Source organism: Microtus pennsylvanicus, chromosome 14 (assembly GCF_037038515.1).
Source record: "Microtus pennsylvanicus isolate mMicPen1 chromosome 14, mMicPen1.hap1, whole genome shotgun sequence".
Classification (NCBI taxonomy): Eukaryota; Metazoa; Chordata; class Mammalia; order Rodentia; family Cricetidae; genus Microtus; species Microtus pennsylvanicus.
Genome location: NC_134592.1, coordinates 56,103,920 through 56,130,341, shown reverse-complemented (window position 1 = coordinate 56,130,341; position 26,422 = coordinate 56,103,920). Strand labels below are relative to the sequence as shown.

At 44.2% G+C, this 26,422-nt stretch overlaps 1 protein-coding gene across 1 annotated transcript; it reads left to right on the top strand.

Moving 5' to 3' along the window:
* The first annotated feature begins 5,848 nt into the window (after window positions 1-5,848).
* On the top strand, window positions 5,849-26,419 carry Fam177a1 (family with sequence similarity 177 member A1). Its single transcript, XM_075948343.1, has 5 exons — window positions 5,849-6,094; window positions 12,896-13,069; window positions 20,015-20,081; window positions 21,709-21,806; window positions 23,181-26,419. Exons 1-5 carry the CDS (start codon window positions 6,014-6,016, stop codon window positions 23,385-23,387), a joined length of 627 nt encoding a protein of 208 aa, XP_075804458.1. The 5' UTR covers window positions 5,849-6,013; the 3' UTR covers window positions 23,388-26,419.
* Window positions 26,420-26,422: the final 3 nt, after the last annotated feature.

Below are 26,422 nucleotides of genomic sequence, written 5' to 3'. Positions count from 1 at the left end.
GAATGGGCTAATTTAAGTTGTAAGTGTAATCAGAATGTTCTTTCCTGCCCACTAATTCTCGAATAACCACTAAGGCTTAATATTACTTCCAAATGTGTAGCCAGTGACTCGGGCTTATTACTAGCTAGTTCTTACATTTAAAGTAACATACTTTTTATTTATGTTTTGCCACGTAGTTTAAGGTTTGTAACCTGATTTTTTACATGTCTTCTTTCCTCGGCGACTGGTTGGCATCTCCCAGACTCCACCCTCCTCCCTGTCTTCATTTGGCTTTCCTACTTGGCTCTATCCTGCCTTTCCATAGGCCAAAGTAGCTTTATTTATCAGCCAACGAGAGCAGCACATTCACAGCATACAGAAAGACATCCACAGCATATAAGAACTAGTTAGGAACAAACCTAAGCTACAGCCTGAGCTTTTGTAATTAGTAAGTCTCTGTCCCATTTTTTGGGAACTGGCTAGTGGGATCCAGAAAGACTCACTACACTGCAGCAGGGTACTGATAGCTAGGCAATTTTATGCTTTTAGGGTGAAACTAGACTTTATAAGGCAGTATAATTATATTTTATTAATGCAAGCCTGTCATGTAAGATTTTGGGGCATTTTTTTTCTTTTTTGAAATGGCCTCATGCATATGTAGTTTTGGCTATCCTTGAACTCACTTTATAGACAAGATTGGCCTCGAACTCAACAGAGAGTTGCCTGATTCTGCCTCCTTAGTACTGGGATTAAAGGTGTACAGACTGTGTACAGCTGGCATATATATCTAATATTTGACAACTCTCTTTTCCTCCAGTTAAATATAGATCTTTTAGCTTCACATTGCTTGAGAGATTCTTATTAGCCTAAAAACAGCAAATTTATCAATACTGATTGGATCATAAATGTTAAAGCAAAAGAGCTAAGAAATTGTATATAGTACCAGCTGCTAAGAGAGAATTGAAGTGTGCCTGGCATTAAGAAATGCCCAAAGCACTTATGATTCATCATCTTATTACTCCACGTGCCCTGTAAACACAAATGCTGTTGTATTGCTTTGAAAAAACAAAGCACTAAGAAAAACGAGGGAGCTGTGTAATATTCTAAACTTTTGACCAAGAGAATGAAGGAAGGAAAAGAAACAACAGGAACATATTGCCAAGGGATGAAGGCAATCCTCCATGAGAACTTACAAGTATGATCTAGTCAAAAATTAGAGAATAGTAAGTTATCAGACCTAGAAAAAGAAAAAAGGAAGCTGGGCAATGGTGGCTCAAGCCTTTGATCTCAGAGCTTGGGAGGCAGAGGCAGGTGGATTTGTGAGTTTGAGGACAGCCGGGGTACACAAGAGTAACCCTATTTCTAGAAACAGAGAAGTGCCCATCAGGTCAGCAGTTAAAGAATGAGTGCTCTCTCAGAGGATCTGGGTTCAGTTCCCACACGCACAAGGCAGCCATCTACCATCTGTAACTCTAGTTCTAGGGGATTAACATCCTCTTCTGCCTCCAATACATGCAGCCAAGACACCAAACACATCAAATAATATTAAAGGGAAAAGAATTGACATTCCTGATACTTTGGGTATCTTTGTGTAGCCCTGGTGGAACGTTGACCAGGCTGTAGACCAGGCTGGCCTTGAACTCAGAGATCTGCCTGCTTTCTGGTATGGTAAAGGTGTGTGTTACCACTACCTAGCTGACATTTCTGACACTTTTTTTTTTTTTTACAACCTAGAGAAAACAAGGTGGAACAGCCTGTTTGTGGGTATATTTTCTTTTTTAATTTTTTAAAAAATGTTTTCTTTTACCTGGGATCTAGAGTGGCAGGCAGCTGTGGACCCATTGCACGTGGGGGTTGGGAACAGGTCTCTCCCACCCCGGATACATGCTTTTTCCCAGAGATAAACTCATGTCTGCCTCAAGTGAGGAAAGCATATCGCAATTGCTGGTTTTCACATTCTAGGAGTTGGGCTGGCTTGCTGCCCCTGGAGGTTTTAAGTGCTGGGTGTGGCGCACGCCTTTGACTGAAGCACTCAGGAAGCAGAGACCAGCGAATCTAGGGATTTGAGGCCAATTTGGTCTCCATAGTTCTAGGCCAGTCAAGGCTACTTAGTGAGATCATTTCTCAAAAAGCAGAAAGGAAGGCGTGCTCCTTAAAAGATAAAAAGGAAATGAGAATTATTGTTACATATGATTTCAACTTTTACTTTGTTCCTGGCAAGATAAAGGGTAGTAATCTCAGTTGTTATCAAAATAGTATAAGAAACAATTGCATATTTTTGATACTTATATGATAGAAAATTGGAGAATGAGTTTCATAGTTGATGTGTGCTTGAAAATTTTATAAAATTTTAATCTAGTTATTGTATTAATAGAAATAGTATATGAGCTTTCTCTGAGATAAGACATTTATTATGATTTTTAAAGATCAGTAATAGAATCCTTGAATTATATTGTATATGTGTGTATGCATATATATATTTGAGATAGAAGATCTTGTTATATTTCCAGACTGGTCTGAACTCCTAGACCCAAAAGACCCTCCTGCCTCATACTTCTGCGTAGCTAGCACTATATGTATAGGTGCCATGGTGCCTAGCAGCCCTGAAGTTCAAATCCTGGCTCTGCTCTTTATCACATCACGTGTGCTGTTGAGCAGATTAACCTGTGTCACCTGTTCTCATCTGTAAAGAGATAATTAAAGTGTTACTTTAGAGTTGTTCTAAGAAAAAAGCATTAATACAAGAAAAAACTTCAACAGGGTTAGTATATTGGCCTCCATAAACAAAACCTCTGCTTTTTAATTTTCTTTTTGCCTGAAAGTAAGCAAAAATGTATTGTCATATTTCTCTTGTGTTGTGTTATGTTTTACTCATTTGACTTTTTGAGGGGCCCACCCCCCGGCTTCCAAATAAATAACACACAGAGGCTTACTATTAGTTATGAATGCCAGGGCTTTTCTTAAATTTACCTGTGTACCTTTTGCCTCTGGGCTTTTTACCATTCTCTGACTGCATAGCTGGTCCCTGAAGTCCTCTGTTCACCTGTTGCTCATTGTTCTCCCTGTTTATCCCCTCTGCCTGGCAACCCCACCTATCCTTGCTCCGGCCTCGCTATTGGCCGTTCATGTCTTTATTAGGCCCACCAGTTGTTTTAGACAGGCACAGTAACACAGTTTCATAGAGTTAAGCAAATGCAGCGTAAACAAAAGTCACACAACTGAAAATAATATTCCTCAACACTCTTGGGTTTCATCATCACCATCATCAGTTGCGGGGCTGGGATTAAAAGCCGGGCAAGCGCTCCACCCCTGAGCTTTATCCCTTAACCTTGTGTGTCATAGCTGATGAAAACATACCCACCTTAAGAAAAACATGCTGCTGAATAGGTAGGATAACTTGAAAGATAGCCCCAACTAAATATATACACATTCAGGCTGGAGAGATGGCTCAGTGGTTAAGAGCACTGCCTGCTTTTCTAAAGGTTCTGAGTTCAATTCCCAGCGACTACATGGTGGCTCACAACCGTCTGTAATGAGATCTGATGCTTCCTTCTGGACTGCAGGCCTGCAGGCAGGCAGAATACTATATACACAATAAATAAATAAATCTTTATATATATATATATATATATATATATATATATATATATATATATATATATATACACACATATACACACACACATACATACATACACATTCACTCAAACATACACATGCACGCACATGGAGCTGAGCAAAAGTCATAGGAACATTGTGTTTGATGAATATTCCTGATTTTCAGTTCTTGTTCAGCCTTATTTTCCTGGTTTCACACAGTGGATAGATCCAGATTTATCTTTATAGCTCCGTGTGCACCTAGTTTCAAGAAAAAGTATGTTTTCCAGGAGGTTTTTTTGGTCCATGCTCCAGTTTCCTTTAACGACAGTGTGAAAGGAGAAATATTTTGGCGTGTGACTTCATTGCCTACTTCCATTAGTTAAGCTATGACAGTTTGGAAATGACTATAAATGCTCAAAATAAGCCACTGGGGTTTCTTCAATATTCTGTTGCTTTGAATAGTTGATTTATAATAAATTGTTTTTCAATTGCCTGTGTTAAAATCTGCTATTTTAAGGAAATATTTCCAGTTTATTGAAATATAACTTACATTTTGAATTTTCAGTAAACATGGTTGTTGTAAACCATGAAAACAATTCTAATTCAGCAGTAAAAATTGTAATTTAATGTTTGTTGCTAACTTGCTAAATACCATGTATTTATAGATATCTACATTTTAATAGTAATGATTGTTGATCGCCGCCATGGCAGTAAAAGGGGAGAGATTTCATACAGTGTGGAACTGTGTCGTTTATTGGCCGATTTACAGAATGTAACTATTGGCTCTTATTTCCAATCTACCACAGTTTGTTTTTTTGTTTGGGACTGTTTGAACCCAGTCCTTATGCCACCATATTGAATCAGATCATGAAATAACTCTTTTTACTTCAAGCAAGTTATTTTTTTTAGTGAAGATTTAAGGAGTCGTACTTTGTGCTTAAAGGTTTTTGTTATTGTTTGTAGATTTCCGTAAGGATAGGAAGTGTAGGAGAATATGGAGCGGAGTGAGGAGATGAGCTCACTCTAGAGAACCATCATGTGAGGATGTTAGGGCCTCGGCCTGCTACTGCCCTTCTGAATAACAGGCATGCCGTAACTTTGGGATATGTTTCTGAATTGTGACTGTCATGAAAATACAATTTAAAACTATCAAATGAGCAGCGCTGTAGTCCCAAGGCTGAGAGGTAGGAAGATCCTGGGTTTGAGGCCAGCCTGATATACATTTGTAAAATATATGTTCCTGGAAAGCGGAGGAATCTGGGCTCTAAAGAACCCCTCATCAGCTACATGGCCCATTCCTTACAAAATGGCGTGTGGAATGAAAGACCCACTGGTGAATTTTGTCTAGTATGCCGGGAAACCGGAATATTAATTATTTACTTTAGGACTGTGTATGAGAAAGCACGTGTGAAGGAGGGGCGGGGACTTCGGATCATCACAATTCTGTGGCCAAAATGTATATTATTTTCACAAATATCATTATTTGAGACAGGGTCTCACATAGTCCAAGATGGCCTCAAGCTCACTGTGTATAGAGATGTCCTCTTGACCGTCCCCCTGCCTCTTAGGAGTGTTGCAGTTACAGGTGTGAACCACTATGCTGTACTATATTTTTTTTGACTTTGTACGTATTGCTGAAGATGATCCTGTTAATAAAATGCTATTTACCTGGAGATGCTTCCACTAGCGTAATGTCGAAGTATGTACTAAAGTAATAAATACCTCAGCAATCTTTGTGGCACCTGCCTCAAATCCCAGTACATAGGAAATGGAGTTAGAATTGTAATTCAAGTTCACCGTCTATATAGGGAGTTCGATGCCAGCCTGGGCTACATGAGACCTTGTCTCAAAGAGAAACCGACGAAGTCTTGTAGTAATCATTGCAATTATGATTTCTTTAATTTGGTTGAACACTAGGAAAAATAAAGTGTCCCCCCCCCACATCTCTTTTTATACACAGTCCTATAATAATTAAAATATCCCTATTTTCCAGCATACTGTAAGCAAAATTCACACATATGGGGGCTTTTATTTCAAGGACATTTCGTGAGGAATGAAACCCGCAACAGAAGCGGTGCGTTTTACAGCTTTAGAGCGCACGCTCAGCTGTCCACACGCACGCCAGTAGTTCTGGTTTTACCAGCTCAGAAACCGGTGTGTCGGGTCCTCACCCGGTCTGCTGAGGGCCCGCGGTCGCGGTGAACGCGTCCTGTGCAGGTGGGGCGGTGACCGGCGCTGGCCACGCCCCCCGGCTCCGCGGAAGCGGCGGAGGCCCCGCCCCGAGCCCGCAGTCCCGGCGCGCCTTCGCGGGGAGGGTAGGCTGGGTGCTGCGGCCCGGCGGCCAGGGCGACAGGGGGAGCCTCCGTGCGGGCGGTGGGAACGTGCCTCGGATCACCCACCCTCCGTGTCACCGCTGCACCGGCCGGCGCTGACGATGGACCGAGAGCCGGGCCGCGCGGCGGCTGGAGAGACCGAGGCGGCGGCCGCCGCGGCGTTCGGGGACGCGACGCGGCAGGTAGGTTGGCGGCGAGGGGCATCCGCTGCCCCCGGTACAGATCTCCGCCGGACATTTCGGGGTTTCTCTCGGTGTCCTCGTTTTGCTCGGACAAGGAACGTCTGCCCAGGAGGGGCGCCGCGGCCTCCGCCGCCCGGGCTTTTCTGGGTGACGCTCCAGCCACCGGTTGCGAGCGCGAGAAAACAGGCGTGTCCCGGAAAGACTGTCCGTAAAGTGGCTGGAATTCAGGGGCGGCAGCCCTCGGCTGCTCGGTCTGCGGGGTCGCCTGGCGGTGGTGAGGGACCGGGGATTAGTGAATAACATCGCACCATAAGCATGCACTGTGCTTCTAGCTCTCTCTACTCTTTCCAGCCAGCCCAGGGCCCAGATTCAGCAAACTGCCGCTTGCTCACGTAAGGTAGCCTGATCTGGACCAACCCCTCACTGAGCCTTTTAGTCTTCAGATCACCTAATCCTCTTATTAATGTCTGGAGATGGGTGTTATCCCCCGTTCACGGATAAGATGATCTACACAGCCCCACACAGACAGGAGCTAACGGCAATTGTGAATTACAAGGGGAGTTTGTCAACGGCTACCTTAAGACAGTAAAATAATTCTATGATACTAACTTTAATATATTTACTCCTTTGCATAAAACATTTCAACATGTGAGTAATAAAAATTACTAATGAAGTGTTTTACATTCTTTTTAAATTTTATTTATAATTGGGTGGTAGGCGCTCAGCCTGTTGCACCAAATGCTTTTATTCCTTGAGCCATTATTTTCTCCATACTGTCCCATATCCGGAAAACAGTTGTGAGGGGCCACATTGTAAACCCAAATTGGTCGCTAGTGGCTGACGGTTGTTGTTGCAGTCATCCCTGGTTTAAAAGAAATTGCTTTAAAACCTACTTCAGGGGTATATGTAATTTTCCCTAGTAAAAACTTTGAACTACTTCTTCTGAGGAAGGTGCCTTTTCAGTAGCTTCGTTTTTGAAAATGAATACTTGAATGTTGGCCAAGACACTTCTGAAGTGTGGTTCCCCTGTGTGTCGTCACTCCATGTTGTAATGTGCTAACAAAACCTGCCCTATGTGAGCATCCCTTCCTTTGGGATCTTACCCTCACCCCTTGCTATGCAGAAGGTGGAACCTGTAAGGAGGTCGCAGGGTCTGGAAACAGTAGGTCCCACTTGTAAGTCCAGCACTTGGGAGGCCTAAGGAGGATTGGCACCGGTGTGACGTGGTTGAGAGCAGACTCGCCCTGTGGCGCGGCTGTCTTGAGCTGCCCCCTCAGGAGTACAGTCCGGGGTGACTTCCCATCTCCCACCGCTCTCCTGCTTTTATGGCTGCGGCTGCGCTCTCACACTGCTTCAGCTTGCCCGCAAAGGAAGCGTATCAGTACTCAGACCACTTACTTCTTACTTCAGGGCGGCTTCCTGCTTTGGATTAATAATACTAAATTGTAGCCGGGCGGTGGTGGCGCACGCCTTTAATCCCAGTACTCGGGAGGCCGAGGCAGGCGGATCTCTGTGAGTTCGAGGCCAGCCTGGTCTACAAGAGCTAGTTCCAGGACAGGCTCCAAAGCTACAGAGAAACCCTGTCTCGAAACCTCCCCCCCCCAAAAAAAAACAAACCAGAAAAAAAAAACTAAATTGTGCTAACCTTTTCCTGGGGAGGCGCAAGTACACCTCCAACCACCCGAGATGGCCATCAAGGATACCCCAAAATACAAGTTCATCACAGTCCATCTCGGTGAGTCCGTGAGTTTATTGGGCCTTCTTACAGAGCATGGATGAGTTACTCTCAGGAGCATGGGTGACCCCAGACGTGCATCTCCATCACGCCCCACTCCATCATGGCTGGTGACTTCATGGATTCCCTCATTTAATCCATCTTTCCTTTCTGTACAGTCTTGAATCTCCCCGAATCACCTCAGTTGGGAGAAAGGAATGATAGCAGCTAAGGACTTCCCAGCCTTCCCTTCAGAAGTGCTGACAGTTCTTCACTGCTCCCAGCCTCCCTCAGGACCTAGACACCCCTGTATTATGCTTTAGTTGCCAGGACTCCGGCTCATTCTAAGATGGCCTCTTGTTATCATCAGAGAAAGAAAGTGCCAGACCACAGTGTTTTCATGTGTGGGCCCACATGTGCGCTGGTCCCTGAGGAGGCCAGGAAGGATGCCTGGGGCGAGATTTCAGGCAGTGGTTGAGCTACCTGACATGGTTGATGGGAACTGAATCCAAGCCCTTTGAGTAGAGTAACAAGTGCTCTTAACTGTTGAGTCATCTCTCCTGCCCCCATTTTTATAGTCTCTGTTAAAAAAAAAAGGATCTCCACCATAAAGGCTGTGGAGGAAAAGGTAAACCTCACAGGGGTGCCCCTTAGCCTTTTCTTTCGGTGCCCCACAGACGACAGAAGTGTTTCTGTGTATGCACTGCACTGCTTCCTTTTCAACACAGACTCTCGTCGTGGATAGAGACTCCTGGAATTTACCCGGTTGTTGTTTTTTTAATCTTACATTCCTGAGGTAAAAACACCTCTGGGAACTCCCCTGGTTTGCCCAGATTGAGGAAGAGGTCTCTGAGAAGTCGTTGGTGAGCTGGGAGGAAGAAGACTGCAGACTTCTTGTATTTCTAGTTACCGTAGAGAAACTCCACCTGGGCGTGGGGAGTCATACCTGTGATCCTAACATATGGGTGTCTGAGGCAGGAGGATTTCTGTGAATTTGAGGCCAGCTCAGTCTGCTTAATGAATTGTAGAGTAGCCTTGGCTACAGAACGAGACCCTATCTCAAAAAAAAAAAAAAAAAAAAAACCAACAAACACCCAAAGTCCCATGAGGGAAGGAGCAGAAACAGTAGATTCCATCCGGGTTCTCAGCTGGGCCTTGGCCAAGCCGCCTAGGATGGGATGTGATAATTTACACAGACTCTTTTCTGAATAGACTTTTAGCAGAATCTCAGCCTCGGTCCCACTGAGGAGCTCAGGTTTCTGCTCTTCATTTATTTAGTGCCTCTGTTACTAGGCAGAGGTTCTGCTGTCACTGTGCTGGGGCTGTTGTCGGCCAGAGGACAGGGTACCTGCCCATGTTACTGAAAACCTGCTTGAGGAAGGTGACAGAGTTTATTTTAAAAGAAGGCCTGAGTGTTGTGGGCATCTACAAAAGAAAATTGCTATTAAAAACAGGTCTTGTAGCTGGGTGTGGTGGCGCACGCCTTAATCCCAGTAACCAGGATGCAGAGGCAGGAGGAGCTCTGTGAGTTGAGGTCAGCCTGGTCTACATATTGAGTTCCAGGACAGCGTGTGTGTGCGTGCACACACACACACATACATAATGAGTTCCAGGACAGCGTGTGTGTGCGTGCACACACACATACATAATGAGTTCCAGGACAACCAGGAATACAGAAGGGGGTGGGGGATGAAAGAAAGAGAGGAAAAGAGAGAAACTCTGAAAAACAAAACAACAACAAAAAAATCCCACAGTTCCAGAGACTCAAGATTACAGTCTAGCTAACCATGGAATATGTTAATGGACGTCTCATTTCAGACTTTACTGGTGTTAGAAAGTTGTGTTTTCAGATCTTATGAAATGTAATTTGTTTAACTGACAAAAATATTTCATGTGTATAAATGTTTTGCCTTTATGTATGCATGTACACCACAAGAGCGCTTAGAGCCCCTGGAAGTGGAGTTACGGGTGGTTGTCAGCCACGCTGCGGCTTCCGTGTGAGAACAACACTTGCTCCCTTACCTGCTGAGCCACTGATCCAGCTCTCCCCCCCCCCCGCCCCCCTGCCCAGTAAAGTATTCTCACGTAAAGGTTTAGTATCTGTAAGAAATGAAATGTCTGAAATAGTCAGAAAATAGTTTATAATTGTTGAAAAATTTGTTCCGAGTTATTTTTTGGTTGTTTTTTCCTGGTGATAACTCCCTTCACTGTCCTGTTCCCCAAGTTCAGGTTGGAAGCACACTCATGTCATGACACACACGCACACACAGAGACACATAAATAAACTTTGAAATTAAGGAGCGGGAGAGATGGCTCGGCACTTAAGAGCACTGAGTGTCTCATAGGTTTGTTGCAGGCCAGGAGCTGGATCCAGGCACTCAGCCATGTCATGCTGAGTTTTACTGGCATCTAGCCATGTCCACTCATTATATAGTGTCCATAAAAGCAGTATCTCTCTGCCCACTTTGCAGAGTTCATTATGAAAGACTCTAGCTGGGCTGCAAAACGTAAGATATTACTACTCTGCCTGTAAGTTTGCTTAAAATGATCGGGCAAAAATTTGAGATGTACTGTGTCCAAAACAATGGTTAATTTTATTCTCTGTGTGGGTGTTTGGTCTGCATGCTTGTCTGTGTGCTTGCTGCTGCAGAGCCCAGAAGAGGGTGTCAGAGTCCCTGGATCTGGAATTCAGGTGTTTGTGAGCCGTCACGTGTGTACCTAGGCCCTCTTAAGAGGAGCAAGGGCAAAGCCATCTCCACGTCCCTCTTTTGTTTGATCTTTAAGAAAGGATCTCTTGTAGGTCAGGCTGGCCTAAAATTTACTGTGCAGTAGAGGCTGGCCTTGAAGTCCTGATCCTCCTGGCTCTCCTTCCTAAATGCTGAGATTCTAGGCTTGTACTACCTCATCTGTCTTAAATCTTTTATATGAAGCCGGGTGATGGTGGCACACGCCTTTAATCCCAGCACTCAGGAGTCAGAGGCAGACAGATCTCTGTGAGTTCGAGACTAGCCTGGTCTACAAGAGCTAGTTCCAGGACAGGCTCCAAAGCTGCAGAGAAACCCTGTCTCGAAAAACCAAAAAAAAAAAAAAAAATCTTTTATGAAATGAGATAATTAGAACAAGTCAAATGCTACTAAAAACTATTAACATACCAAGAGTGCTACTCAAAATTTGGTTTTATACTTAATGTCATTTTAGTACTGCAGAAAACTCTGTGAATCATGTTTGGGCTTTCTCTTTTGTAGGTTTTAAAAATTGGCAAAAGTCAGGATTAACAAATTTTATGATAGTTTTTATGATTTAGATAGGACAAGTATGACAACTTGAGTTCTATCCCTGGAATATACTTTTTAAAAATAGTTTGTAATTCTAGCACTGGTGAGGCAGAGGCAGGTAGGCCCCAGGGCTTGCTGGCCAGTCTGCTCTTCTTGGAGAGTTCAGGGCCAATGAGAGCACCGTCTTAAAAAATAACAATGACGGCCAGGTGGTGGTAACACCACGCTTTTAATCCCAGCACTCAGGAGGCAGAGGCAGGTGGATCTCTGTGAGTTCCAGGACAGCCAGGGCTACACAGAGAAACCCTGTCTTGAAAAAACAACAAATCAAACAAAAAATTAAAAACAAAACAGAAAAAAAATTGATGGAATGATGGATGACAGCTTTGGTTGTCCTCTGGTTCCACGTGCAAACACTTATATCACCCACCCCAGCCCCCGAGACACACACACACCCGCACTTCCCAAACTGAATAATCCCACTACTCAGTTGATGGCTAAAAAAGGATCAAAATTATATAATTTCACAATTATACTCAGCTACATGGCAAGTTCAAGGCCAGCTCAGACTAAACACACATACTCAGAACAAAAACAAAACCTGAGTAAATAATTCCCTCATAATGAAATTTGGGTGTGTTTAGAATTCCATACATAAGTAGTTTTTGTTTGTTTTTATTGTATTTTCGTTTTTGTTTCTGAGACAGGGTCTGTGTAGCCTGACTGTCCTGAAGCTCACTATGTAGACCAGGGTGGCCTCAGAACTCAGAGATCTGCCTGCTCTGCCTCCAGAGTGCTGGAATTAAAGGCTTGTGCCACCACACCGGTCTCCTATAAGTAGTTTTGAACTTTGTAGATCTTTGTTAAAAAAACAAACAAACAAAAACTGCTGCCACATCTATACTGATGATCACGTTATCTGAAAGTTCAGGTGTAGAATACTGAAGGCTTTTCAGATTTTATTTGGCACAGTGTGTAAAATTCTCCCTAACCCCCCAGGCTGGAGAGATGGCTCAGCAGTTAGGAATTCTTGTTGCTCCTCCAGAGAGGGTGGTGGATTTGGTTACTAGCACCCCCATGGTGGCTCACAACCATCCATAACTCCAAGTCCAGGGGTCCAGTGTGGGCCAGGCACACATGTGATACACATACGTATTATGCAGGAAAAACACTCATGTATATAAAAATAAATCTGAAAAAGAAGTTTCCCCCATTTTAAATACCTTCTCCACAGGAGCCCTTCATCTCTTTAGAGACTTACTGAATTTTGACACCCTCATGGCCTTAAAAAGGATTTAGGATTCCCTAAGTTTGTATAATTTTTTTAAAATTGTGAAGGATTTGCCTAGTTTCTTTGGCCTTTAAAATAAAGCAAATGGGCTGAAGAGATGGCTCAGAGGTAAAGAGCACTGACTGCTCTTCCAGAGGATCCAGGTTCAATTCCCGGCACCCACATGGCAGCTCACAACTGTAACTCCAAGATCTGACACCCTCACACAGACATGCATGCAACCACAACACCAATGCAAATAAAATGAAAAATAAGTGCATTAATTAAAAAATAAAGGCCAGCCGGGCGATGGTGGCGCACGCCTTTAATCCCAGCACTCGGGAGGCAGAGGCAGGCGGATCTCTGTGAGTTCGAGACCAGCCTGGTCTACAGAGTTAGTTCCAGGACAGGCTCCAAAGCCACAGAGAAACCCTGTCTCGAAAAACCAAAAAATAAAAAATAAAAAATAAAGGCCATATCTGTTAGCTGCTGGTGAAAGAAAGACCCACTCAAAGTCCTTCTTCACTCCTTCCCTCCTCTAGATGAGCAGTGAAAGGGGCTTTGAGAATGTGGAGCTGGGAGTCATAGGGAAGAAGAAGAGAGTTCCGCGGAGGGTCATCCACTTCGTTAGTGGAGAAACCATGGAGGAGTACAGCACCGACGAGGATGAAGTCGACGGCCTCGAGAAGAAGGATGTGCTGCCCACTGTCGACCCGGTACGTGTGCTGCTGCGGGCAGGCGGGCTCCTTGAACGGTGGATGGAAAGGACCATTTGAAGTTGAAATCCACCGCCGTCCGTTACCATCTGGGGGAAAACATTATAATTTTTTACACAATCTGGATGGAAGTATTTCCAACATCTCAATAGCCTACACCAGTTGTGCGTCCCTGGATCAGGGCTCTTTATCAGTGTGAATTCATGCCTGATTCTCGTAATCATTATTTGAATCCTGGTCCCTTTCAGTTCACGGAAAGGCGTGTCCTTCAAGGGAGCGAAGTCCATTGACCGCACGTTTACTGTGGGCCCCTCTGAGAGGTTCTGGTGTGGATGCTGGTCATGGGGCAGTGGCTTGTGTGAACTGTACGCTAGTGGGGAGATGGGCAATAAACAAATAAATGTTCTGTGATTAACCAGGCTCTCAAAAGTGCTAGAAATGAAATAAAGCCTAGAAACACATTTAAAATTTATATTTAAATTTAAAAATTATATTTAAGACATGCTAATTTTTATAAGATTTAGTTCGTAAATTTTTGGCTATTAAAAAACATCAATCCTAGCTAGGTGGTTGGCAGTGCACGCCTTTAATCTCAGCACTCAGGCTGCAGAGGCAAGCGAATCTCTGTGGTTCGAGGCCTCATGTACAGAGCAAGTTCCATGACAGGCAAGGCTACAGAAAGAAACCCTGTCTCAAACCTCCCAACCCCCCCATTCCAAATTCTTTACTACAGAGAATATTCAATGTACAATATGCTCAGAGTAGCCAGACATGTTGAGCATTAGTGGTGATCCACATGGTGGAAGGTTGTCTGGGTGAATGTTTTCCTTCTTGGAACTCACTCTGTGGACCAGGCTGGCCTCGAACTCCCAGAGATCCTCCTACCTCTGCCTCCTGAGTGCTGGGATTAAAGGTGAGCACCACCACCACCCAGCTGTATCCATGGACTTAAAAATCATTGTCAGGTAGGAGGTGAAGGCAGGAAGATCAGGAGTTCAAGACCAGCCTCAGCTATATAGCAAGTCTGAGGTCAGTCTGGGCCTGTCTCAAAGGAAAGAAAATAAAGTTGTCTCAAAAGTTACCCAGTATCTACGTAGAAACAAAGTGTCACGTTGTCATAGAAACCGTACTTCCTATGGATTCAGACTTTTAAAAAGAGCGTGGTTGAACCCCTGCTTCCATGCACACAGATTCACCTGGTAGGGTGTAATTTAGTAGTTGGCATATCCACAGACCCGCAGTCACAGCCACGGTCAGGTTAGCACCTTGACCAGCTTTGTTTCGCTTTCTGCCTTCTACTTCCTGCCTCCTTCCTGGCAGTCACTGATCCTCCTGTCCATAGATAGGTTTCCCTGTTCCGAGCAGACGTGTGTCCTTCCTGACTGTCTCCTTTCATCTAGCTTGAGGTTTTCAAGGTCCATTTGTGTTATAGCATCTGTTGGTACTTTGTTCCTTTTTATGAGAGTATTATATTATGTAATATCCAAATAATAGTTTATTGTGCGAATATACCGCCTTTTTCTCATTCCTCTGTCAGTCAGTGGAAACTCTGGTTGTTTATGCCTTCAGGTCACATGATTATTGCGCTGTGAATACAGGCTTTTGTGTCACCATGTTCTATGTCCGGGTCTGTGGTCAGGAGTGGAGTTGCTAACTGTTTCACAGCTGAAGAACTCCGTCCAGTCACTTGGTGGTGGCTGCATCATTTTTCATTCTTTTAAATTTTTCTTTTTTTAGCCGGGCGATGGTGGCGCACACCTTTAATCCCAGCACTTGGGAGGCAGAGGTAGGCGGATCTCTGTGAGTTCGAGACCAGCCTGGTCTACAGAGCTAGTTCCAGGACAGGCTCCAAAGCCACAGAGAAACCCTGTCTTGAAAAACCAAAAAATAAAGAAATTTTCTTTTTTAGAGTTATTTATTATGTATACAGTGTTCTGTCTGCATGTGTGCCTGCAGGCCAGAAGAGGGCATCAGATCTCTTTACAGATGGCTGCAAGCCACCATGTGGTTGCTGGGAATTGAACTCAGGACCTCCAGAAGAGCAGTCAGTGCTCTTAACCTCTGAACCATCTCTCTAGCCCTTAAAATTTTTTTTAACTTTTATTTTTATTTTCTGTGTTTGTGTGTTTTGCCTGCCTGAGTGTTTGTCTATGTACCATGTGTGTGCAGAGGCCAGAAAAAGGTGTCTCCTGAGTGCTGGGATTTAAGATGCGTGCCTCCACACTTGGTCAGAAAAAGGTGTCTCCTGAGCGCTGGGATTTAAGATGCGTGCCTCCACACTTGGTTAGAGATGTAATTCTTCTCTTTATTTTTAAAGTTTTATGGTACCAGCATGGACACGGAAAGTCCCAAGTTCAAGGCCAGCTTAGATGCCATAGTAGTTCCAGGCCAGGCTAGGCTGCTTAATAAAGCTGGCTGTGTATAGTTTGTACATTCAGGCAGCCTGTAGCCCAGGCTTGTCCAGAATTCAAGGAGCTCTCCTGCTTTGGCCTCTTAAGTGCCGAGGTTACAGGTGTGCTCAGAGTCGCAAGCAGCCACATCTGTTCTGAATTAGTTTTCTGTATGATACAGATAAAGGTCAGACTTGGTACTCTGCCATGTGTTTTTCCAGGTGTCACAGTGTAACTCAGAAAGTCTGCTTTGCTTTCTCCCTCTGAAAGTGTCTTAGTTTTCCATTGCTGTGAAGAGACACTATGACCACGGCAACTCTTATAAAGGAAAACATTCAATTAGGGCTTGCTTGTAGTTTCGTGGGTTAGTCCATTATCGCCATGGTGGGAAGCATGGTGGCACACAGGCAGACATGGATGTAGCGTGAATTCTATTTGTTCTTAATAAAAACCTGGAGTCAGATATTAGGAGGTGAAAGCTGAGGGCTTGTTTGCTTTCTCCTCCTTTGCAGATTGTTTTGACTGTTCTAGGTCCCTTAAAATACCGTGTGGTGGGCACTGCAAGGTTCAGTTCCCAGCACCCACATGGCAGCTACCAGCTGTCTGTAACTCCCATGATCTGACACCTCATGCAGACACGCATGCAGGCAAACTACCAATGTACATAAAATAAGAATAAGCAAATTATTTAAAAAAAATACTGTGTGAGTTTTAGAATTAGTTTTTCAGTATCTGAAGAGAAGGCAGTGAAGATCGTGTTGCCTCTGAAGGTCTGCTTAGGGCATTGGTTCTCACCCTGTAGGTTTCGATCCCCACAAAGGTTACATAGCAGACGTTTACATTAGAACTCATGACAGGAGCAAAATGACAGGTATGGAATAACTTAGTGGTTGGGGGTCACCACAGCATGAGGAAGTGTATTAAAGGGCGCCGCATTAGGAAGGTTGAGAACTATTGATTTAGGGAGTATGGCCATATTATTAACCACAGAGTTGTTTGAAAATCGAAGTCTTGATGGGGAAGACAAAAGACACATTTTTAGAGGAAAAAAATGTGGGATTTTACCTGTAAACTAAAACCCTTGGAGACCCACAGTGAAGTCCAGCTGGGTGCATCTGAGATGGGGGTGGTGACATGGCTCTGGGCAGACCCTTGAGCCACCTGTTGGCTCAGCAACATCCATGTCCAAATAACGGGCTGGGTAAGCTCCTTCTGCGTAACTGTGGTGACGACAGGTGCCGCCCGCCTCCCCAGCCAGAGCTGGGTTCTTTGGTAATCCTCGCTTCAGTGCTGGCTGTTACTGTCCTAGAAACAACTTCAGGAGAGCGGTCCAGTGAGACCATCGGTGTGTGTGTGTGTGCGCGTGTGTAGGTGTGTATGCACGGTCACGTGTGTGCTGGTGTACCCATGTGTGCACGTGTTGTTGCCTGCCTTGTTTGAGAAAGGATTTTTCACTGGGATCAGGGGTGGGCGGCAAACCCTGCAGGCCACCTGTCTGCCATTGTGCTGAAATTACCAGCAGGCGCTACATGCCCGAGTCTACGTTTGGGTCTTTTCTGAGTGGTTCCTTTGTCGTACAACCTGGTATATACTATAGAAATTTCACATTACGTGTTATAAAATGGCACATGCCTTTATGCCTAGAACTCAAGAGACAGAACTCCATAAGATTGAAGTCAACCTGGTCTACTTAGTGAGTTCCAGAACAGCTACGGCTATTTAGAGAAACCCTTTTTAAAAAAAAAACAACAACAAAAAGACCCCGCAACAAAAGGAAATTTGTTCAGTCCCTTTTATTCTGCCATTGTTCTGCTTACTGTAAATCAAAGTCAGAGTGTCTTAAACAGAGGCCTTAGAGTAACCCTCATCCCCAAGAGCACCCTCTTGCTGTCAATCTAGACAGTTCCAGATGTGAGCCAGAGAGTTAATAGGAATAGGTAGCGCTTACTTAATAATGGATTATCTTTGCAAGGAGGAAGCTACTTCTGTGTCAGATCCCCTGAAACTAGAGCTAGAGACAGTTGTGAGCCACCAGGTTGATGTTGAGAATTGAACCTGGGTCCTCTGGAAGAGTAGCAATTGCTCTTATATTAAAATAACTAGGCTAGCTAAGGATAAAACAATTGTATTTTATTTATTAAAAGGGGAAAACTCACAAAACAGGAAACGAGAAATCCAAGCACAGCAATGTCCTATGGGAAAATGTGCAGAGAGAACGCACACACAGGTGCACATGTTTTACCCTGGGTCCCAGAGAAGCCACGCCTTAACTAAGACCCACCTCTTAAAGATGATTGGCTAACAAGGTTCCCCATCACTCTTAACCACTGAGCCATCTCTCCAGCCCCTGTAAGGTTTTTTTTTTTAATTTTTTTTAAAGCTTTTATTTATTATGTATACAACATTCTGCCTCCACGTATGCCTGCAGGCCAGAAGAGGGCACCAGACTTCATTACAGATGGTTGTGAGCCACCATGTGGTTGCTGGGAATTGAACTCAGGACCTCTGGAAGAGCAGGCAATGCTCTTAACCTCTGAGCCATCTCTCCAGCCCCCCCTGTAAGGTTTTAAAATTTATACACATAACATATGTGCACATATAATATGCATATATTTAGGCCGGGCGATGGTGGCGCATGCCTTTAATCCCAGCACTCGGGAGGCAGAGGCAGGCGGATCTCTGGGAGTTCGAGGCCAGCCTGGTCTATAAGAGCTAGTTCCAGGACGGGCACCAAAGCTACAGAGAAACCCTGTCTCGAAAAACCAAAAAAAAGAAATATGCATATATTTGTTATGTATTATATAGGTACTCTATAGCATATGTTATAATTAGATATAACATACATATATGTGTGTATAATAACATAATATATGTACACAGTATATATATACATATATACATACATACACATATACACTTGTATATGTTGTGGGGGGCATGCGAATACCCCAGTACATGTGGAGGTCAGAGGACAACCTGCAAGACTCATTTCTTTCCACTGTATGGGTCTCTAAGATCAAACTCAAGTGGTCAGGTTGGGCACCGAGTGCCCTTATGCCCTAAGCCACCTCACTCATTTGTTTTTCGTATACTCTGTGTGGGGGAGAGGGGAGAGGGCTACTCATTTGTGTGCTGCATATGGAGGCCAGACAGAGATAAACCTCAAATGTTGTTCCTTGGGAGTGAGGGTCTCTCTGGGATCTGGAGCTTGCCAACTAGGATAGGCCAGCTGATCAGTGAGCCCCAGAGTCCTGCTGTCTCTCTCCCCAGTGCTGGGATTACAAGTGCAGGCCACTAGGCTTGGCTTTTTTCATGGGGTCCCAGGCTTGCATGGCAAACGCTTTGCTGGTTGCGTTATCTCCTCACCCCCTGGCAGACCTGCTTTCATCGCGAGATGAGGTCCACTCAGTCTTTTCGGAGATGGCATCCTCTGTAGCCCAGATGCCTTGAAGTTGATAGACAAGGCTTGCCTCACACTTAAAATGCTGTTATTCTGGCTATGCCTTCCCAGTGCTGGGATAAAACTATAGGTCTGCACATCCGACTCTGCTCAGTCTTCAGACATGTTCTTGGTTGGCTTTTTAATGCCTTTATAATCACAAATATATCTCCACTAAAAATATTATGAACAAATTTCTCTTTCTCCTTGAAGGCAATTTAAGAGCAAGTATTAATGCATCCAAATGCAGGCTCTATATAAACAAAACTTTCAGTTCAGTGAAGCATGTCTGCAGTGTCAGCTCTGTCAGTAAGGACATCATTATCTTAGGCAACCTTCACACAAGCAAGAACCAAGATTTGTTTGCTGTAGGAAGCATTCTGCCAGCGGCCTTTGCCAGATGCAGTAAACTGTCTCGGGGTGTGTGCTGTAGCCCCATGATTGTCCTTTAGGAGAAGAAAGCAACCGGCCGTGATGCTGCACACCTTTAATCCCTGCACTCAGGCAGCAGAAGTAGTCAGGTCTCTGTGGGTTCTAGGCCAGCCTAGTCTACATATCGAGTTCCAGGGCAGCCAGAGCTTCAGAGTGAGACCCTGCCTCAAAGTAAATAAGGAGAGAGACAGACAGACAGACAGAGAGAATGAAGGAGGGAGGGAGGAAGAAAGAAAGAAAAGAAAAAAGAAAGGGCAAACAGCCTTCCTTCCAGTTGTTTTTCACCACTGAAAGTCCACTTGTTATGCCCTTATTTACCATAGTTTCTCCAGCAGAGTTTTCCTGCTGTATCGTTACATGTTACTTGTTAGGCATGCCCACAAGGGTCTTTCTGTGGATACTGCACCCTCTTGGATGTGCTTTGAAGAATGAAGACATTGCAAGGCGGGAGAAAGGCTGGAGAGTTTGTAGGCAGCACAGACTGAGTTCCATTGCCATTTCATTGCTGAATCTGCTTTTGTTCCTTCTGTGGGTAAAGGTGGTAGAAGTTATGTGGAATAAGATGAAGTGTCCTTGTGGAATTTGGATATAAACACTTAAGTTTTTGTCGGACTGGACTTCTGCCTGTGTGGTCTGAAGATAGTGGCGATGGAGGACGTTGCTAACCCGAGTTTCTTGTTGCAGACAAAGCTTCCCTGGGGCCCCTACTTATGGTTCCACATGCTTCGGGCTGCCACCTCCACCCTCTCAGGTATGGCGTTTCTGTGTGACTATCGTGTGACTGCCGTAAGTTCTGCACACAGGAGCTTTACCAAGTGAGATGCTCCTGCTGAAGAAGAAACAAACTAGGGAGCTACTTTGTCCTGGAGTAGCCAGCTAGCATTGAAAAATACTGTCTAGCTTGTACAAATGTTCTTCAGCTTAGAGTTCTGTTAAAAAACAGACCAGGGCCAGCAAGTTGGCTCAAGCAGGTAAAAGTGCTTGCCACCAAACTGACAGGCAGATTTGATCCCTGGAAACCCTGTCAGGGAAGAACTTATTCCTGCTGAGTTGTCCTCTGACCTGACACAATACGCTGTCTCCCTAAGTATAGTAATAAAAGCCACGCCCGGAAAGTGACACCATTAATGTAGACACGATTGTCGTGTTTTGAACCCTGTTACCGCCTGTTCTGTTACTTTACCATTTGGTTTTCTACTGCTGTTAATCTCAATGTGTCTACTGCGTATTCTAAAGCCTATTATAAGCCATTTGTATTTTAATTTTTATTAGTATTTAATTTCTTCTCACATGTTAGCATCTTACCATTTTATTCTTTGTTATGTAGTTATGGCAATGCATGGTTTCATCCATGTAATTTTTTTTTATGGTACTGAGGATCGAATCTGCCCTGTACATCCTAGGCAAAAACTCTTCCACTGAGCTATGTTCCAGCAATATTTCACTTCTTAAATGAAAATGTAACTGATATTTGAAGGAAGTGAATTATCAGCTTATGTGGTTATGCCAATAATGTTTAAATCATAAAATTTACTGTTTCTAATTAGCTACTTGATAATTTTTGTCTTGGTTTTTCAAGACAGGGTTTCTCTGTGTAGCTTTGGAGCCTGTCCTGGAACCCGCCCTGTTGACCTGGCAGGCTTTGAACTCACAGAGATCCGCCTGTCTCTGCCTCCTGAATGCTGAGATTAAAGGCGTGCGCCACCACTGCCCATTTAATTATCCTTTTTGTCCTTTTCTTTTTAACCAGAGCAAATCACGGCTAGTATTTGAGCCAACATTTACTGAGCATGTATTGTGTTCAAGACTGCTCGGTGTGACGGAAGAGCACAAGCCTCACACACAGCTCTTTTATCTGCTTTGGCAACCTTCTGTCTCTTAAGCCTGACCTCTCACTGCCCTCCAGAGCCTTCTGTATTTGGTGCTGATCTTGGCGGGACAGAATACACGGCAAAAGCAATTTAAGGGTCTGTTTCGGCTCACAGTTGAAGGGTCCACACTGTCTGGTGAGGAAGCCGTGGCAGCCATCACCCAGTGATACCCTAACCTTCTGATACAGAGTGTTTTATTAAAGAGAGCCCTCTAACTGGTGAGAAGCGGACAGCAGCACCGTGGCTGGCCCAGCACTGCGGAGGTGGTGGAGGGTCGCTGATTAAATACTTGGAATCTGCTTGTCACATAGCGAGATACTGTTCTCTAAACAAACTTGCAAAAATAGGAATGTGAACAGGTCGGGTGTCCAGGATGGAAGTGAGGAGACAGGGTGATAATTTTGTCAGGTTTAAGGATAAAACAGTAACTCTTGTACTCTTAGTACTACATAAAATGCTCAAGGAATGTTGATGGTGTTGTATGTCTCTTAATTTTTGCGTCTTTAGTGTGTGACTTTCTTGGAGAGAAGATTGCATCGGTTCTGGGCATCAGCACCCCAAAATACCAGTATGCCATTGATGAGTATTACCGGATGAAGAAGGAGGTGTGTCTCCTTTTCTTGCTTGCTTGATGGTTTGCTCAAGGCTTGATGAACTCTGTAATGAGTGTGTGGACACTCTTGGAGCCAAAAAGGTAGCTCCTGTGTCTTCTTGCAGTGCTAGACATCAATCATGGGACTTCACACGTGCCAGACAAGGGCTCCGCCACTGAATACAGCTTCTTTAGTTTATTAAATTAACGGATTTTTGAATTCGGATTTCCTAAGGTAAATGTATAAAACCTATGCTAGGTTTCATTTGCTGGTGCTAATAAATGAGGGGCCTCATGTGTATTAATTTCGTCTTTTTTATATACCTTTTGGTATTGTCATTTTAAAAATGGAGAAATACCACCCACCCTGTGTAAGTAGTGAGGTAGTTACTGAGTTCTCCAAGCCTCAAGTCTCTGTCTTCATGAGAACTGCATCTCTTAGGGTTAGTGTCTAAAATGCTCAGAAGAGCACCCAGTGCACACTGGCAAGCACACGGTGAACCAGAGTGTGTCCCTGTCCTTCAAGGGAATGGAGCAGCAGGTCAGGGAAGGCCAGAAGAGGGGTGAACACAGCATTTGCAGGCATTTGTTCATTCAGCTTTGTCCTTGGAGGACTGTGCCTGGAGGTCACCTTTGCTCCTTCGTGTGGCTTTAAACTGTTCTTAACAAAAACAAAGAAGAAAACACTGCAGACTTCAGAAACTTCTGAAGTCTGTCCTATCTAGGGAAGATCCTCCCGAGAGGTTACTCATTCTGTACTGACTTGACCTCAGGGTCCAGGACAGCGTCCCCTCCCCCAGGCACAACAGTGCTGAACCGAGGTGTCGCTGTAGCCTCTGTAGTGCTGCTTTGGTGTCCTCCTCTCTAACCGCGAAGTCTTGAGGGCAGGACCTGGATCATCTGTACCTTAATTAGTGCTTGGGGAAAACTAACCATTAATGAATGACCCAACCTGTTACTAAATAGGATGACACCTTATAATTAAAGTGTCACAGTAGCTAACACAAGTGTCATGGTAGCTCATTTGTTACTTTACTGGGTAAGAAGCAGTGCTGGGCCATCCACCTTTTAAAATAACTAATTTGAGAAAAGGAAAGAGATAGGTTTGTTTTGGTGGTGATAGTCCTCCCTCCCTCCCTTCCTCCCTCCCTCCCTCCCTCCCTCCCTCTCTCTCTCTCTCTCTCTCTCTCTCTCTCTCTCTCTCTCTCCATGTGTGGTGTCAGATCCCCAGCACGCACTTTACCATTGAGCTACACCCCCACCCCAGACGTTTGTCCTAATTAGACACTAAAGTTTGGCTTTTGAAGAAAAAGATGCTATTGAGAGAAGACATTTGTGTTCCTTTCGGGCATTAGAATTTTCACTACTGACATTTCCCATGTTTTAGGAGGAGGAGGAGGAAGAGGAAAATAGGATGTCTGAAGAAGCAGAAAGACAATTCCAGCAAAACAAGATGCAGGCCGACTCCATTGTACAGACGGAGCAGCCAGAAACAGTGGTGTCCACCTCATTTGTGAACGTCAACTTTGAGATGGAGGAAGACTGTGAAGTAATTACGGAACGGAAACAGCAGCCAGCCTCTGTCCCACCATAGGACGAAATGACGTGTATTAAGTGTTACACCCTAAACGTCAATCAAGAACTTTTTACATTTTGTTTAGTGGGACTGAAAACAACTATTTATATTTTAAATTATTAAGGGAAAATCTTTCTTCATTTTTATGCTGTATCACAGTCAGATCTGAAGTTGGGATGTTTTGATTATGGTAAATTAGGGGTCACCCCACCCCCGCCTGCCCTGTGCTGGGGAGCAAACCTAGGGCTTCTTTCACACACACTAACCAAGTGCTGTGTCACTAAGCCCAGCGCTTTGATTTAAAAAAAAAAAATCATCTTTTATAAAACAAAAGGACATTTAGCTAGACGTGATAACACACACCTTTAATCCTATTACTAGGGAGGCCTGTGGTTCTGTGTGAGTTCAAAGCCTACCTGGTCAACATAGTGAGCTTTAGCCTCGCCAGTGAGATTCTGTCTCAAAAAACAAAACAAAAACAGAAACTGAAGACATTGTACATTAAAAAGGGAGTTAAATTGTTCATTAAGGTTTTTGGTGTGGGGGCTTTTTTTTTAAAGTAGTGATAACTCATCTTTGGAGCTAATAATAATCCTAACAGCCCGAGAGTAAAGTTCCCTTCCGTGCATGTAACACACCTAACCATCACTTCCCACAAGGGTAGATCAGCGTGTAATAAAAGCAGCAAGCAGGATGGAAGCACTGTCGATTGCTTCTTGTTGAGAATTTTTTTTTTTTTTTGAGACAGGGTTCCTCTGTGTAGCCCTGGCTGTCGCAGCTCTGTAGACCAGGCTGGCCTCTAACTCACACATCTCCCTGTCTCTGCTCAACCACCACCCGGCTTTGTTGAGAGCATTTATGGAAAAGTGCTGAATGTACTAAAGATTAAGATGGTTCTCATTTTCACTACACGTCACTCTCGAATTTTCAGTAGTTAGTAGCTTGCTCTGATCACAGATTAACACTGGTCACTGAATTTGGAGTTGTAGTCTGGCGTTGGTCCCCAGCGACTGCCCCATGGCTGGCACCTTGGGTATGTCAGACTTACTCACCCCTTTCTGCACCACAGGCAGGGTAGCGGGGAGATGAGGAATTGGTACCAGGTTGGTCTTGTTCACCATTTTGAAGTCACAGCCGTGAGCTGGATCGTTGATGTGAACCAGGCTCAGCCCTCTCTCTCCTTGCTAGGTTATCCTTTACAAAGTTGTGTAATATGAGTGCAATTTAAGAAATATTCCTACATATGTGTTCAGAACCTTTTATCTGTTTGATTTATAACCAAATGTGGATAAAGAGAAAGTGGACAGTGTTGTAGATGCTGATCACAGCCTTTAGAAATTACCTCTTAAAACTAGCCTTCTAAGTAGCAGGATGCCTTCTGTCTTCCATGTGCACAATCCAAATGTGGACGGGCGAGCATGCTGTAGAGACCTGCCAGTGGGTTCTCAGTAGGCTCACCTGAAAGCCGGATTTCTAACTAGATATTCAAAGTTTGAGTCAAAGTTTCAGTTGGACCGAAATTTGTAAGGCTCAGCAAGTATGGAGTCCTCCTTGGAGGTGTGACTGGTGAGCTCCCTTCAAGGGTGCAAACGACGTGACTTAATCCTTAGAGGTTTATCCTTAGATTGGGTAACTAAGGCTGTTAACAGTTAAACTCTACTAAAACCCAGTCTTAAGTTGCTCAAACATGCTGGCCTGATGTCTTCCTCTTGGTGCGGTGTCACCTCAGACACCTGGTCCTGAGGTGAAGGCGGGCCGTGTAAGGCGACCCGCGAGAGCATCTCTCCCGAAGTGCTAGTTCTCAGTTTACACAGCTAGTGATTACAGTAGGCCGGCCGACCTGCCAAGGCTCCGGGTTCCTCAGTTTACTTTTGCTGCTTGTTGGGCAGTAGCTGGTTTGTGATGTTTGGAGTTATTCACTGTGCCTTACGTTTTTATACTTTGGTTTATGCAAACTATAAAATTTATTACAAATGGGTTAAATGGTTGGTTTTATTTTAAGCCTCTCACCTTTTCCTACTTTCCAGTCCTTCGTAGAATTGTTTTTCCCTCTGGATCATAGTCCATGACATTCTACTTTCCTCTGAGCTCTCTTTCTATAAAAACTGAAGTCAGGTGTGGTGGCTGTCTGCACTCCCAGCACTCGGGAGGCTGAGGTAGGATCATGAGCTGGAGACTGGCCTAGACTACAGACTGAGATCCTTCTATTTCACCAACAAATAACCAAAAACCCCATAAAGCATGAGTTAGTATGATGAATTAGTAAATTCCCTAACAAAAACCTTTTAACAAAAGGTACAGTTTTGTAAATGTAACTTGATAATGGTTAATAAAATAGACAAACTTTCATACTTGTGATTTTAATGAAAACAAAACATTTGCTTGAATACTTTTTTCCCCCTGGTTTTTTGAGACAGGGTTTCTCTGTGGCTTTGGAGCTTGTCCTGGAACTAGCTCTTGTAGACCATACTGGCCTCGAACTCACAGAGATCCGCCTGCCTATGCCTCCCGAGTGCTGGGATTAAAGGCGTGCGCCACCATTGTCTGGCTTGAAACACCATCTTAATGAAAATGAAGTTGGGCAGGAATATGACTCAGTGGGTACAATGCTTGCTGGTGAGGCTGGCAACCTGAATTGGAGCTCCAGCATGTGTGCTCTGGTGTTCACATACAGTAAATAAATGCAATCTTAAAAAGAAAAAAGCAAAATAAGGATGGTGGCACTCATTTTTAAACTCAGCACTTGGGAGGAAAAGGTGATGGTTGTTTATGAAGCCAACCTAGTCCACATAGCAAATTCCAGGCCAGTTAGAGCTACATAGTGAAACCATGGGTCCTCCCCCCCAAGTCACATTTAAAACTTTTGAATCCAGAAATGTAGTACGCTACTCTCTGATTGAAAAGTCCTTGATATTCACGAAGAGCAAATATTGTAATCCTACATCAGTACCAGAAATTGTCCTTAAACTCAATACCTACCTACAGCAAATCTTTGTGTCTGAGCTCAATGGAACCGGAACTTATCACTTCATTAAAAAATAAAACTAGTAGTC

Excerpts from the sequence above, each read along its gene's own strand:
- Fam177a1 (XM_075948343.1), top strand. The coding sequence starts at position 6,014 with ATGGACCGAGAGCCGGGCCGCGCGGCGGCTGGAGAGACCGAGGCGGCG. Across the intron at positions 13,070-20,014 it reads TGCTGCCCACTGTCGACCCG|ACAAAGCTTCCCTGGGGCCC; the intron begins GTACGTGTGCTG and ends TTCTTGTTGCAG. Across the intron at positions 21,807-23,180 it reads ATTACCGGATGAAGAAGGAG|GAGGAGGAGGAGGAAGAGGA; the intron begins GTGTGTCTCCTT and ends CCCATGTTTTAG.